Genomic DNA, 15,428 nt, shown 5'->3' with positions numbered 1-15,428 from the left:
ATTTGGCTAGATTTAAAGGGATGGAAACAATTCAAGAGCGCTGTCCCAAAGGAAGAAAAACATTTCTGAGCATCTTTTGAGTGCCATTATCATCCATTGTTCTCCCTAAGATGCAAAAATAGAAACCAGCATCTTTCAGAATCAATACATTCCCTTAAAAGTGTGAGTTAAGTCCAATATTTCAGTAGAAGTTCTATGTTACCGTGGTGAGTAGAGCAAGGAGGACTTTGTAAACCTTCGAAACTTGGTGACAGGTTTCAGACTGCTCACAACACAGTGAGACATCTACTGAAATATTTTCTCATATATTGGATGCGTGGCTGTGATGTGAAAGCCAATCACTCATTACTGGCAGCACCTTTTCCTCATTAATAGGTTCCCGCCAGTTGCAGCCTCGTTTATTTGCTCCTCATTTATATTGTACTTCTCCAGATGATGTGGACTGGGGTGGGTTCAGTGGGAAGTCCCACAACACCAGGTTAAAGCCCAACAGGTTTATTTGGAATCACGAGCTTTGGGAACACTCACCTGATGAAGGAGCAGCGCTCCAAAAGTTTGAGATTCCAAATAAACCTGTTGGACTTTAACCTGGTGTTGTGAGACTTCTTACTTCTCCAGATGAGATAGTCAAATAACCAAGAAAAAATCATGGCTGTTTTTAGAAATATTCAGTAATATTTATTTATTTGTATTTTGGTTTAATCTTTTGTGGGATAGCAGGGAAGATCTGTCTTTTAAACCTTTACTAGTTCAGTAACAGTTTATTTTTACCCCATCAGGTCGGATAAGGCTTCTAAATATACTGGATAGAGAAACGCACGATACTTATACCCTCACTATCAAAGCTGTGGACATGAATAATGATCTTCAAATAGATCCACTCAGACAGAGAAGCAGTTCAGCGATAGTAACTGTTAATGTGATGGTAAGATACTATTCTGTCAAAACCAAACTCTAGATTATATTTTCTCCATGTAATTCAACCAAAACATTTAAACTAAAGAGATTCACTGGCTTGCTTACTTCTGCATAGCTCATCCCATTGTGACAATTCACAGTTACAGAATCTTCTGAGATCCTTTGGAATAGATTACCAGTACACTTAAAACTATAAACTGAATTTTGAGGCATAGAAGACCAAGAGACACAAACCGATCATTACTCAACATCAACACTGTTGAACCTGGTTCAGAATGCAGGTGCTGAGAACACTGGCCGAGTATAGACATATGTTTAATTGGTGCTGTAAGGACAAAATACTAACTAGATTTAGTACTTATCTCATCATCACTAGTTATCCTATAATTTGAGGATGATGTCTGTTTGGGATTGTGAGGTTCTGCCATAGTTTTTATGGGATTGAACAGCTGATTCTTGAACTGTAGATCTTTGGGCTGATAGGACAGGATGATCAGAAGAATCTGAAGTGCAGGATTTGCTTCCTTTTCTTTCTTTCTCTGCTGCCACTCTGTCTCATCAATGAGATGTTCCTCATTCTTTCACAGGATGTGGGTGTCGCTGACTAGGCAAGTATTTGTTGCCCGTCCTTAATTGCTCTTGAGAAGGTGATGCTGAGCCATCTCCTTGAACTGCTGTAGTCATAGAAATATAGAGCAGAGAAACAGGCCCTTCGGCCCAACTTGTCCATGCCGACCAGGTTTCTTAAACTCAACTCGTCCTATTTGCCTATGTTTGGTCCATATCCTTCTAAACCTTTCCCATTCATGTACCTGTCCAAATGTCTTTTAAGTGTTATAATTGTACCTGCCTTTATCGCCTCCTCAGGCAGCTCATTCCACCACCCTCTGTGTGTGGGTGCTCTAGTACATCTATTGCAGGTATACCCACAGTGCTGTTAGGAAGCGAGTTCCAGGATTTTTGCTTAGTGACAGTGAAGGAGAGGCGATATAGTTCCAAGTCTAGATGGTGTATGGTTTGGAGGGGAGCTGGCATGAACTGGTGTTCCAATTGTGACTCAAAGTATGATGCAGCTTGATGGACAAATTGTCACCATTTTGAGCAATCAATAGCAAGGTCCTCAGAGTTATTAATGCCAATGCGGCCACACCTTAAAGAGTGTTTTAGAATGTCCCCAAGAGATTTCCTTCATGCTCTCTCGGAACATTGGCCACTTGAGGATTGAGAAAAGGGGTCCTGGTGGGGAGATGCTTTTTGCCCGTCTGGTCACAGTGTCCAGTCCATCAAAGTTGATTTTGGAGGAGTTTTACCTGAATGCTTGTGGAGCTGGCTTAAGAACACTTTCATTTGTTCGACATTCCTTTGGGTATTGACCATGCGACAGCTGGGTACATCACTGCCTGACTAGTAGGAATGTCAATCATATACCTCCACTCACAAAGAATTACCTTTGGATCCTGTGAGAGAAAACACATGAAGCCATCTGTCAAACTCACTCATTTGTGTTTATAATTACAAGTGACATAATTATAGGAGAGATATGGAATATGATGGGGGAAATAAGGGCCTGGATGAGAGATAAGGGTATCAGTAATTAACAAAATGTGCCAGGGGTCTAAATAATGGTGAAGTTTAAGTTTATATATTACTGTCATAAGTGGGCTTACATTAACACTGCAATGAAGTGACTGTGAAAATCCTCTAGTCGTCACCCTTCGGCGCTGTTCGGGTGCACAGAGGGAGAACTTAACGTGGCCGACCACCTAACCAGCATGTGTTTTGGACTGTGGGAGGAAACCGGAGCACCGAAGGAAACTCATGCAGAGAATGTGCAGATGGGAATCAAACCCGGGTCCCTGGCACTGTAAGTGCTAATCACTGTGTCACTATGTCACCCCAGGTAGAGGTAGAGATTTTTAAAGTGTTTCCCTATAAATATTAGTCAGATCCACATGCACAATCCTTTCAAATGTAGAAACATTTGACTATTCAAGTGTTCAATTCAGTCCCAATGTATACTTAGAGTGCCATCTAGTGATAACTCATGGCATTTACATGTCAACTTCACAATAATTATGGTTTCAGTATTAATGGTTAAGGGAACACGATGTATAAGTTTAAAAGAAATTATGGGGATGCTGGAATCTGAAACAAAAACAGGAAATGCTGGAAAATCTTAGCAGGTCTGACAGCATCTGTGGAGAGAGGTTAGAGCCAATGTTTCTAGTTTGGATGACCCTTCATCAGGGGATGTATAAGTTCTCTTTCTTTTCAGGTACCATGTCCCAAGACGACATTGACGATAATGGGCCTCCTTATCTTGGTCTAATATTATGCTTGACAAGGTACTGAAGTGGCTTGTTATTGCCTTTTACAGATTCCAGCTGACCAGTAGATTGTCTCATTCTTATCTCCTGCGATAGGTGTACTGGAAGGATTTTAAGGTTCAGAATCAATCTGTTTACCTAAGCCATATCTGCACATTCAATGGCCATCAAATCCCAGAGTGAGATTGGAAGCAAGAGTTCCAGGCTCAGAGGCCTGGATGCTACGCACTGCACCACAGCTCCTACTGTAATATGTTACCAATATGTTTATATGTTACAAAAATATATCATGTCAGTTGCTTGGTAGTACAGAATTTGATTATTGATGAATAAAGAGTTATACTCTTGAAAGTTTTCATCCTGCACTCATCAGAACAGATTCACAAGAATACCAAATCTCAAAAGGAACAAAAATTGCCTGAGAAAAGGGTGCTGACTAGTTAGCAAGTAGATTATGATTGGTAGTGGTGTTGCTATGGAGAATGCACCAGGGAACAGTTAACTGTCTAAATTCTAAATCAGGCAAGTTGACTCTTATTGGTCCAAGAATTGTTATGGAGAATGAATCAGGGAATGGCTGACCCCCCGACCCACCCCCCCCCCCCGCCCCCCAAGCTTTTCTCTAGTTGGAAATGAGTGGGTACACACCTTCTGTCTGCAAAGGACAGTCCTGTGTGTGAATTATGTATAGCTTCTGGCGTGTGTACGTTACGAGCCTGACTGATGGCCTTAAATTGATGTTTGTGCATTTTTTGGTCCAAATCCAAATACCACATAACTCATTCCGGTAGGCAGAATGTATTTTTGTCTTGACGACAGCATCCTGTTGGTGGAGAATACCACTTGCAGCATAGTAAGAGCGTGAAACAGCTAGCTTCACGTGTTGCTCACATTTTTGAGGAACCTTACCTGAGCTAGGCTGGGGGACACTTCTCAGCACTGAATATGGTGGCCTGAGGCCAGTCATGAGTATGTAAGATATACAGCAAGTGATGATCAGACTGGGGTAATGGCTACTCGGGTATATCACACTGACTTCCCTGAATACCAGGAAACCTAACAGCACTTTTGCGTGGGAAATAATGCTCAACCCAGGCAAATGGGTTGAGATTGCATCAGAATTGGAGGAGCAAAGAATGTCTTTGGGAATTGGCCATGAAGAGAAGAATCTCAGCCAATGAATCTTCACCCAACACTTCTGAGTTATGATGTGTCGCCAAAGACTAGGAGCCATCTAAAAACCAAAAGGGAAGAAAAATCGCAGAAAACTGAATTTTACACTCCCAAGACTTCCATTTGCGCTTTTCACAATCTCCTGATGTCACACAGTATTCTATAGCCGGAAAAGTAGTTACTGATATAATTTCTTTTATTCGTTCATGGGATGTGGGTGTTGCTACTCTGAGCCAGCATTTATTACCCATCACAATTACCTTTGGGAAGGTGATGATGAGCTTCCCTCTTGAACCACTGCAGTCCATGTCTCCGTACACTCACAGTGCTCATGCTGAGGGAATTCCAGGATTTTGGCCCAGCAACATTGAAAGAACGGTGATATATTTCCAAGTCAAGTTGGTGAGTGACTTGGCAGGGAACTCCCATTTACCTGCTTTCCTTGAGCTTCTAGATGGTAGTAATTGTGGGTTTGGAAGATGCTGCCTCAAATGCCTTGCTGAGTTCCTGTAACAATGGTACACATGTGGCTACCATTGTATATCTGCCGTGGATGGAGTGAATGTTTGTGGAAGGGGTTCCGATCAAGTGGCTGCTTTGGCCTGGATGGTGTCGAGCTTCTTGAGTGTTCTTGGAGCTGTACTCATCCAGGCAAGTATTCCATCACACTCCTGACTTATAGATGGCTGACAGGCTTTGAGGAGTAGCGAGGTGAGTTATTTACTGCAGAATTCATAGTCTCTGACCGACTCTTGCTAGCCATAAGTATGGCTAATACAATTCAGTTTCTGGTCAATAGTAAGTCCCAGTAAATAACAATTATAACACTATGCATTTTTAAGAGAATTCTAGTAGCAAGCAGAAGCATCAGTTGAATAATGGCAACTATTCTGTGTCACAGCCAGGTGAGAAGAGAGGAACTCATTCCCCTCCCTTCAAACTATTTAAGCTATGACAATAAGGAACCATTTAAACAAGGTTGTCTTCAGTAAAGAAGGAGCAAATTTATTAACACACACACACACACACATATATATATATACTAGAGACAAAGGAAGTTAGATTCCAACTGTCCTTTGATTATCCTTGAGGTGTAGATTTGTAAACATTGTGGCCATTTTGGGTTAGCTGGTTTCTTGGATGTCACATGTAGAAGCTATTGCAATTATTAAGAGATCTTGGTAGATTTCTAGTAAAGTTGTCTTCCAAACTGGGTAATACAATTGTTCTGAAAGAGAGATAGAGAGAAGGCCCTGTTTTCATCCTGTCTCTTCTGCTAAAGTCTTTCTTGCAATCTCGTTGCAATCACTGCAGCCTTGCTTTGAAAACATTTCAACCGTTGTGGATTCCCAAGAGGTTTTGGTTGGATCGGTCTATAGCAGCCATTGTTTTAATAACATTTACATTTTAATGCCTCTTCCTTCATGATGAGTTTTGATGGGTGTCTGGATTATAGGCAATGTCTCTTTCCTTGCACGCTGCTTTGTTTATTTATCTTCACCATGGAAGTCAGCCTTGCCTTTTTAAGTTGTTTGTTCTATCTCATTTCAAGTTGCAAAATTTCCGGTCAGTTAAAAGTCAGAGTCATATTTTCAAAATTAAAGTTGACATTTATCATGGATTCTTTCGAGCTTTAGAAATTAACCAATAGCTGGCACCATGATAGGATAAATGAAATTTTGAAAATCCAGTAACATTTTAGATTGGGCTTGAAATTTATGGGGCAATGGGGAAATAAAGTGGGGAATTTGACTGACAGGAATGATCTACAAGGAGCTGCCACAGGCTTGATGGGCGAAATGGCTTCTTTCCATACCTTAATGACTCCAAGTACTTTTCATTAGACTGGGAGATTAATTCTGTATTCATGAACTGCTCTTCACTTGATGAAGCCATCATATTTTAATGGATTGAAGCTGCTTAATTTACAATGACCAACTTTATTTTTGATTTATTTGCTTGAATTCGTCGGTGTTGAAAATTAATCCTGCCCTGTTATTCATCACTCACGTGCATCTCTCTCACTGTCGCTGCTGTTGCTAATTAGCTGTTTGAATTCCAGAACATAAATGATGAGCCTCCAGTGTGTGAGCCTGAATATTATGAGAAAACCATCTATTCCACTGTCACATCCCCGTTTATCCAGTTGCAGTGTTCTGACAAGGACTCGCCTGATCGTGAACTGAGCTATTCAATTGTGGGAGGTGAGCCCGAATTTTGTTCATTTCGGGAACGTCCTTTGGAGATTGATGTTCCTGGTTTTTTTAATAAATGCCTTCATTAAAATTGATTGAAGTCTAAAGGCAAGAAGGGACCTACTTGAAGAAATAATGGCGGGTAATTTCCAGCAGTTCACGCCCGGTGCCACTGTAAGCGAGGATGGAGAATTTGGTGTTCAGCCAAAACCCCCTTTACTCCACCGGGACCAGATAACCTGCTGGTGTAAATGGCCGGAGTGAACACACTAAAATTCCAGCCAACATAGAATTTCCTTGACAATTTGTATTCAAAATTGCGCCAAAGTTTCCACCTAGCCAGTCAGAAAATTTGCCCAAATTTCCTGACAATCTCAGTTGCCCATACCAGAACATAAAGCTAATGCAAACCAAGCACAAATATAGATGTCCCCTCACCAATAGGGGTAATAATGAATCTACCGCTACCCTCTGCCATAATGCTTCACTCTCAGAAACCCTTAGAGTCAGATTTATGTACAAGAGACAGATAACAGGAGTCAGGCATTTTGTTGATCCCCACAATCCCACCTCCATCCTGGAGAAGACTACCCACCCTACATGGACTGGAGATAGGCCTGCTGCCTTCAAAGGCACATGCAACTCAGCAAGGGAGATAGGCAGATGTTGAGACCAGCAGATGAAAAGCCCACCTCCCTTTACTGGGGCTTTGGCCTTATTGTATTAGGTTATTAGGCGCTCTGAATCTCACCTCACATTGTCTCAACTAAGCATTCATTATGAGGCCATCTGGCAATTATATGTACAGAAGCAGGGTGAACAGATGGCCAAACATTTGTTTTGCCAGATGGCCTCATTATGTACGTAAAATAATATATTCATTCTGAAACTCAATTCAGCAGCTTCGATCTTTATGGATGGGTGTGAGAAACAAGGAGGTATAAAAGACTTTAAGGACAATGAGACTGACAAATTTTTGGTTAAATACAGTTGCAAGTCTTACGACAAGAAATTCAAAACAATTGCAGAAAATTGCTATCACTGCCAGACATCAGTCATAAGAACATAAGAACATAAGAAATAGGAGCAGGAGTAGGCCATCTAGCCCTTCGAGCCTGCCCCGCCATTCAATAAGATCATGGCTGATCTGTCGTGGCTCAGTTCCACCTTCCTGCCCTCTCCCCAAAACCCTTAACCCCCTCTCTTATCAAAAACCCATCAACCCGCGTCTTAAAAATATTTAGCGAGGCAGCCTCCACCACTTCAACGGGCAGAGAATTCCAGAGATTCACCACCCTTTGAGTGAAGAAGTTCCTCCTCAACTCCGTTCTAAACCGCCCCCCTTTTATCTTGAGGCTGTGCCCCCTAGTCCTACTGTCTTTTTTGAGCGGGAAGAGTCTCTCCACCTCTATCCTATCCATCCCATTCATCATCTTATACGTCTCAATGAGATCTCCCCTCATTCTTCTAAACTCTAACGAGTACAAGCCTAGTTTATTCAGCCTCTCCTCATAGCTCAACCCCCTCAACTCCGGTATCAGCCAAGTAAACCTCCTCTGCACTCCCTCCAAAGCCAAAATACCTTTGCGCAGGTGCGGCGCCCAAAACTGCACACAGTACTCCAGCTGCGGCCTCACCAATGCCCTATACAACTGCAGCAAGACCTCCCTACTTTTATATTCAATCCCCCTCGCTATGAAGGCCAGCATCCCATTCGCCTTCCTGACCACCTGCTGCACCTGCAAGCTGGGTTTTTGCGACTCATGCACAAGGACCCCGAGGTCCCTCTGCACCGTCGCCTGCTGCAGTTTTTCGCCCCGTAAGTAATAGTCCTTCCTACCATTATTCCTACCAAAGTGGACTACCTCACACTTGCCAACATTAAATTCCATTTGCCATTTCCTGGCCCATTCGCCCAGCCTATCTAGATCCTTCTGCAGACTCTCCACACCCTCCGCACAATTTGCCATTCCCCCAATCTTGGTGTCATCAGCAAATTTCGACACCATACACTCGGTTCCCTCCTCCAGATCATCTATATAAATGGTAAAAAGCTGAGGCCCCAGCACCGACCCCTGGGGCACTCCACTAGTCACCATCCGCCAATCCGAATAGCACCCGTTGACCCCCACTCTCTGCCTCCTATTTGACAACCAATCCTCTATCCACGCTAACACCCTACCCCCAACTCCATGTCCCTCGACCTTCTGCAATAACCTCTTGTGAGGTACCTTGTCAAACGCCTTCTGAAAATCTAGAAAGACCACATCCACCGGCTCTCCTCTATCCACCGCCCTAGACACATCCTCATAGAACTCCAGTAAATTTGTCAGATACGACTTCCCTTTAATGAAACCGTGCTGCGTCTGCTCTATCAAGCAATTCCCTTCAAGATGCCTTGCAATTTCCTCCTTAATGACGGATTCTAACATTTTACCTACCACAGACGTTAAACTAACCGGCCTATAATTCCCCGCCTTTTGCCTGACACCCTTGTTAAACAACGGTGTAACATTAGCCGTTTTCCAATCATCCGGCACTTCCCCGGAATCCAGCGACGTCTGGAAAATAACCACCAAGGCATCCACTATCACCTCCGCCATTTCTTTCAGAACCCTCGGATGCATTCCATCCGGTCCTGGGGACTTGTCCACAATCAGCCCCTCCAGTCTGTCGAGCACCGCCTCTCTAGTAACAGTAATGTCATTAAGACCCTCCAGTCCTACCACCTTTCCATCGCTAACACCCGGCAAATTATTCACGTCCTCCTCCGTGAAGACAGAAACAAAAAAGTTATTCAATACCTTAGCCATATCCCCATCCCCTACCACTAAGTCCCCTTTCTCATCCTCTAAAGGACCAACGTTCACCCTAGCCAGCCTCTTCCTTTTTATATATTTATAAAAACTCTTGCTATCCTTTTTTATATTAAGCGCTAGCCCAGCTTCATAGCTTCTCCTACCCTTCTTTATCAACTTCTTTGTCAATCTTTGTTGACATTTAAACCTCTCCCAATCCTCTTCTCGCCCACTACTCTTAGCTACTCTAAATTCCTCCGCTTTTAATTTAACACTTTCCTTCACCTCCTTCGTTATCCACGGCTTATTACCTCTCCTCCTACGGTCCTTTTTGACCATCAGAATAAATTTCTGCTGAGCACCAAGAAAGATCTGCTTAAAGATCCTCCACTGCTCCTCAGCAGACCCTCCCTCCAACGCGTTCCCCCAGTCCACATTTGCCAATTCTTCTCTCATCCTACCGTACTTCCCTCTATTCAAACAAAGTACGTGTGTCCGGGAACCCACTTTCTCCTCCTCCATCTGCACCAGAAACTCCACCATACAATGATCACTCTCCCCAAGAGGATCCTTCACCACAAGGTCCCTAATTCTACCCGCCTCATTACATAGCACCAGATCCAAGATAGCTCGCTCCCTCGTCGGCTCCAACACACACTGTTTGAGGAAACGATCCCGGAGTTTAAGACCTACAGCACCTTCATTTTTGGACGTAATCTATGCTAACAAATAGGACATTGGAACATAGGAACAGGAATAGACCATTTAGCCCAACAAGTCTGCTCCGCCATTCAATATGATTATGGCCAATTATCCAGTACGATGCCTTTTTCCACACTATCCTTATATCCACTTATGTCATTGGTATTTAGAAATCTCTCACTCTCTGCTTTGAACCTACTTAATAACTGAGCTTCCACCGTCCTCTGGGGTGGAAAATTCCAAAGGTTCACAACCCTCTGACTAAAAACATTTCTTCTTATCTATCCTAACTTGCAACCCCTTTATTTTGAAATTGTGCCCTCTGTTTCTGGACTCCCCAGCCAGGGGAGATACCTTACCTGCATCTACCCTGTCTATCTTTCAGTATTTTGTAAGTTTCAATAAGATCACCTTTATTTAGAGAATGCAGGCCCAGCTTCTTGAATCTTTCTTCATGGAACAGTCCTGTGATCTTGAGAAAGTCTAGTGAACCTCCATTGTGCAATAATATCCTTTCTAAGGTAAAGGAATGAAAACTGGTCACAGTACTCTAGGGGTAGTCACCCAATCTCCTATACAATTGAAGCAAGACTTCACCAGTCCTGTACTCAAATCCTCTTGCAATAAAGTCTAATGTACCATTAGCTTTTCTAATTGTTTCCTGTGCCTGCATGTTACCTTTCACTGACTTACTGATGAGGACATCCAGGTCCCTTTGTATATCTATGCTTTCTAATTGCTTACCATTTAAGAATTACTCCCACCTCACAATATTTTTCCACAATATATTCCATTTGCCATGTCCTTGCCCACCCGTCAAGTCTATCTAAATCCTCTTGACGCTGCTTTGCATCTCCCTCACAAGACATGTTTTCTACTTAGCTATGTGCCACCTGCTAACTTGGAAATTTTACATTTGGACTGGTGTCAGTGCAGGAAACCTTTCTAAGCCGATCTTCAGAATGATTGGGTGAAGCTATGTAATTGTTTTGGTAAATTATCTCGGAAATATCATAAACGTTTAAGAGAACTTATGCTTGTTGGTATTTCAGTGTTAAACTGACATAAATCAATTGTCAAAAATTGCCTTCCGGAAAGTCATGCCATGCCACAGTCATACCTTATTTTCATGACAAGTTCCAAGAAAGTTTAAAGCAAAATACTGCGGGTGCTGGAATCTGAAACAAAAGCAGAAAATGCTAGAAAATCTCAGCAGGTCTGACAGCATCTATGGAGAAAGAATAGAGCCAATATTTTGAGTCTGGACGACCCTACATCAGAGCGCGTCATCCAGACTCAGAAGGTTTGCTCTATTCTCTCTCCACAGATACTGTCAGACCGGTTGGGATTTTCCAGCATTTTTTGTTTTTGTCCAAGAAAGATTAGGTCAATGAAGTTTAGATTGTTGAAATGTGCATGACATTGTACATGATTTGAATTTTGGTTGATTTCTCAATTAATCGAAGGATAAATACTGGCCAGGACACTGGAAATAACTCCCTGCTCTTCTCAATATAATTCCTTGTGATCTTGAACATCTAGCATGCAGAGGATCTTATCCAATAGACAACACTTTCAGCCCCGTACTGGAGTGTCAGCCTTAGGTTTTGTGCTCAAGTCCTGGAGTAGGACTCGAACCCTGTGGACACTATGACAAATGATGTAATTTGCTGAGTCATCATCAACTTCAATAAAGGAGATAGGGCGATGAGCTTGGGGTGATGCAGGACATGGCCGGGCTAGCCACTTCTGTTCTGTTGGAAAAATTCGCAGGAGCCTAGCTACATCCTGATATTATGGAATAGATCTTCAGCTTCCACATGGGCATGAGTGACAGTCATTGTGGTTCAGCCACCTATTCTCCAAACAGACTAATTCTTTGACTACCTTGACCATCAGGAGGTTTCTATAAAACCAGGTCAGTTTCACACTTGAACAGTGAATAGATAACCCATTCCAGAAATCCTGGTATGGTGGGAAGGTCTTGTGAGGAAAGGCTGAGGGACTTGAGGCTTTTTTCATTAGAGAGAAGGTTAAGAGGTGACTTGATAGAGGCATACAAGATGATCAGAGGATCAGATAGATTGGACAATGAGAACTTTTTTCCTCAGATGGAGATGGCTAGCACGAGGGGATATGGCTTTAAATTGAGGGGTGATAGATATAGGACAGATGTCAGAGGTACGTTCTTTATTCAGAACAGTAAAGGCGTGGAAAGCCCTGCCTGCAACAGTAGTTGACTCACCCACATTAAAGGCATTTAAGTGTTATTGGATAAACATATGGATGATATTGGAATAGTGTTGGTTAGATGGGCTTCGGATGGGTTTCACAGGTCGGCGCAACATTGAGGGCTGAAGGGCCCATACTGTGCTGTAGTGTTCTGTGTTCTATGTTCTATGACTTTTCATGTCACTGCGATGTTCTGGTAACTATTCTGTAGCAAACGTGGAAAATCTGTTTGAGCTTCAGCGGCCAGACAACAATCCTGCAAAGGTGGTCTCCACTCAGAGATTTCAGTTTGAGGAATTTCAAGGCATTGAGCACTCCAAGGAGTACACGCTGCTGATCCAAGTGACGGATGAGTTTGGTGGGGATAAACACCAGCGACTAACTTCAACAGTAACTGCGGTGATACATGTGGTCCCATGGACAACCACCCAACCTACAACTGCCACCAGCACAGAGGTAGCGTTTTCTCCGTGTAACCATTCTAAGAATAAACAGAAATAGGGAGGATTAATGTAGAGATAGCAGATACCATACTGAATTCAAATATAGTAATTCTATAACATTGTTATAGCATGCCCCTGTTGTTTTGCAACATAACTGTATTGTGATACAATGTGGACTATCACAAGGAGACAGAAAATAGGGCCTAGGTAGAATGGATAGGAAGGCCTTATTCCAGTTGAGGGGTCAGAAATCAGGGGGCATAGATTTAGGATAAAAGGCAAGAGGCTTAGAGGTGAATCAAGGGGGGATGTTTTCACCCAGAGGACAATGATATTCTGGAACCCACTCTCTCAAAGGATGGAAGAGGCAGGAACCCTCATAACATTTAAAAAATAATTGGAAATGCATTTGAAGTGCCATAATCTACAAGGTTATAGACCAAGATCAGAAAAATGAGATTAGCTTGGATAGCTCCTTGTCAGCCATCGCAAACACAATGGGCCGAATGGCCTCCTTCCACATTGCAAACTTCTGTGATTCTAGGGAAATGTGTGCACTACTACAGGGAGGTCTTGCACTAACTATCATAGCTGACTTTAAATGTCTGCCTACCTGGATTCTCACTGGGTGGGTTGTGTTAAAATCACTCCTGTAGATTTTTCAGAGTCTTTCTTTTTAACGTCTAACTTATTTGGTGGGAGGGTGAGCTGTGAGGAAGATGCAAAGATGCTTCAGTGTGATTTGGACTGAGTGAGTGGACAAATTCAAGGCAGATGCAGTAAAATGTGGATAAATGTGAGGCTATCCACTTTGGTAGCAAAAACAGGAAGGTAGATTATTATCTGAATGACTTTAGAATTAGAGAGGGGAGTGTGCAATGGCATCTGGATGTCCTCGTATACCAGTCGCTGCAAGTAAACATGCAGGTGTAGCAAGCAGTTAAAAAAAAGCAAACTATATTTTAGTCCTCATATCAACAGGATTCAGAGACAGGAATGTCTTGCTGCATTATACAGGACCTTGGTGAGGCCATACCTGGAACGTTGTGTGTAGTTATGGCTCCTTATCTGAGGATGGATGTTCTTGCTATAGAAAGAATTTAGCAAATGTTTACCAGACTGACTCCTCTGATGTATGGGGACAGATTGAATCAGTTAGGATTCAGTCAGTTATATTCCTTGGAGTTTGAAAGGATGAGGGTGAATCTCATAGAAACCTAAAACATTCTTACAGGACCAGACAGGTTGGAAGAAGGAAAGATATTTCTGATGGCGGGGGAGTCCAGAATCAGTATTAACAGTGCGTGGATATGGGGTAAACCTTTTAGAACTGAGATGAGGAGAAATTTCTTCACTGGGAGAGTGGTGAGCCTGTGGAATTCACTACTACAGAAAGCAGTTGCAGCCAAAATGGTGTTTGTTTTCAAGAGAGAGTTAGATGTAGTTCTTAGGGCTAAAGGGATCAAAGGATATCGGGGGAAGGCGGGATCAGGCTATTTAGTTAGATGATCACAATGAATGGTGGAGCTGACTGGCCTACTCCTACTTTTGCTGATCCTGGGGTTATTAATAAACCCGCCAGAGCTGTATTTATTGCATGAATATGATGATGAACTTTTTACTAGCAATTCTTCCTGGCAACTGGTGGTTTGCAAAGCGACATTAGAGTGTATTAATTGGGGTAACTATTTTAAAATTGTACTTTAAGTTCCTGTATAGAGTGTGATTGCTGGATTCCTCAGTAGTTAGGAACAGGGTGATATTCAATATCATTTCTATTTAGGGAAAATGAATAAAGTTAATTGTGTTGAGATAATTCCAGTGCTTTGGGATATTCTTGCTAACAATTAATTTGGACAATTGTCAGTTTGCAGATTCCTCACTTTGAAAGTAAAAGATTTCTGCCTCTCAATTCATTTCTGATCCTTACATTAGAATGTGAAAGTTTGGGAATGTTTGATGTGTGTTTCTTTGATGAAGGTTTTTAGCTGTGATTTTTAATAGCTTTCAGACTAATTGATATTGATTCTCTTTTCCTCAGTTCACTACCAGTGTGTTAACATTAACCTCCTTTTACTGGAGTCCAGAGCGCTGGTTCGTTGCGGTGCTGACTCTTGCTGGAGCTGTGACAGTGCTTCTTGTTCTTGGTATTGCCTGGGTGTGCTACCAACGGTAGGTACTGCACTGTTCCATTTTCTTCCAGCAATACAACATTTTTGGATTCCCTGGACATTTTTGAATTGCATTAATAATTCAATACATGTTACAGGCTGGAATGAATAAAAAAAAAATTGGAAACGCAAACATCTAAAAGACAAAAATAGGTGAACATACAGAGAGTAATAATTAGTTAGAGCTATTGAACTTGACAGAAAAGGTACTGCTATCAAACCAGCCCAATTGGTAGAAAGACATGTGTTAATCACCATTGGACGGCATTAACTTAACAAGGTTTGCTTAACCCAGTTGTCTGTGACTGAAGCATTCTCTTCTGTACCTTGTGTGGACTAAGTACCTAATCTCTACCTAATTACCTACTGGTGTCCTCTTTCCTCAGCTGGAGGCTAGTCAGCAGCCAGAGTGTGTGCGCTCCACCTGGCATAACCTGAACCCACTTAGATTTTGACAGAGCTTGACAGT

At 42.4% G+C, this 15,428-nt stretch overlaps 1 protein-coding gene across 1 annotated transcript in view; it reads left to right on the top strand.

Moving 5' to 3' along the window:
- LOC145355610 (protocadherin Fat 4-like) overlaps window positions 1–15,067 on the top strand; it is a 143,787-nt gene extending 128,720 nt beyond the window's left edge. The window contains exons 71-75 of the mRNA XM_080207855.1: window positions 780–925; window positions 6,481–6,622; window positions 12,557–12,801; window positions 14,830–14,960; window positions 15,058–15,067. Of these exons, the coding sequence (XP_080063981.1) occupies window positions 780–925; window positions 6,481–6,622; window positions 12,557–12,801; window positions 14,830–14,960; window positions 15,058–15,067 (674 nt within the window). The remainder of the gene's footprint in view (window positions 1–779; window positions 926–6,480; window positions 6,623–12,556; window positions 12,802–14,829; window positions 14,961–15,057) is intronic.
- Window positions 15,068–15,428: the final 361 nt, after the last annotated feature.

The sequence above is a fragment of the Carcharhinus amblyrhynchos genome, chromosome 19 (assembly GCF_965287045.1).
Source record: "Carcharhinus amblyrhynchos chromosome 19, sCarAmb.v2.hapA, whole genome shotgun sequence".
Classification (NCBI taxonomy): Eukaryota; Metazoa; Chordata; class Chondrichthyes; order Carcharhiniformes; family Carcharhinidae; genus Carcharhinus; species Carcharhinus amblyrhynchos.
This window is presented reverse-complemented; position numbering and strand designations above follow the sequence as displayed.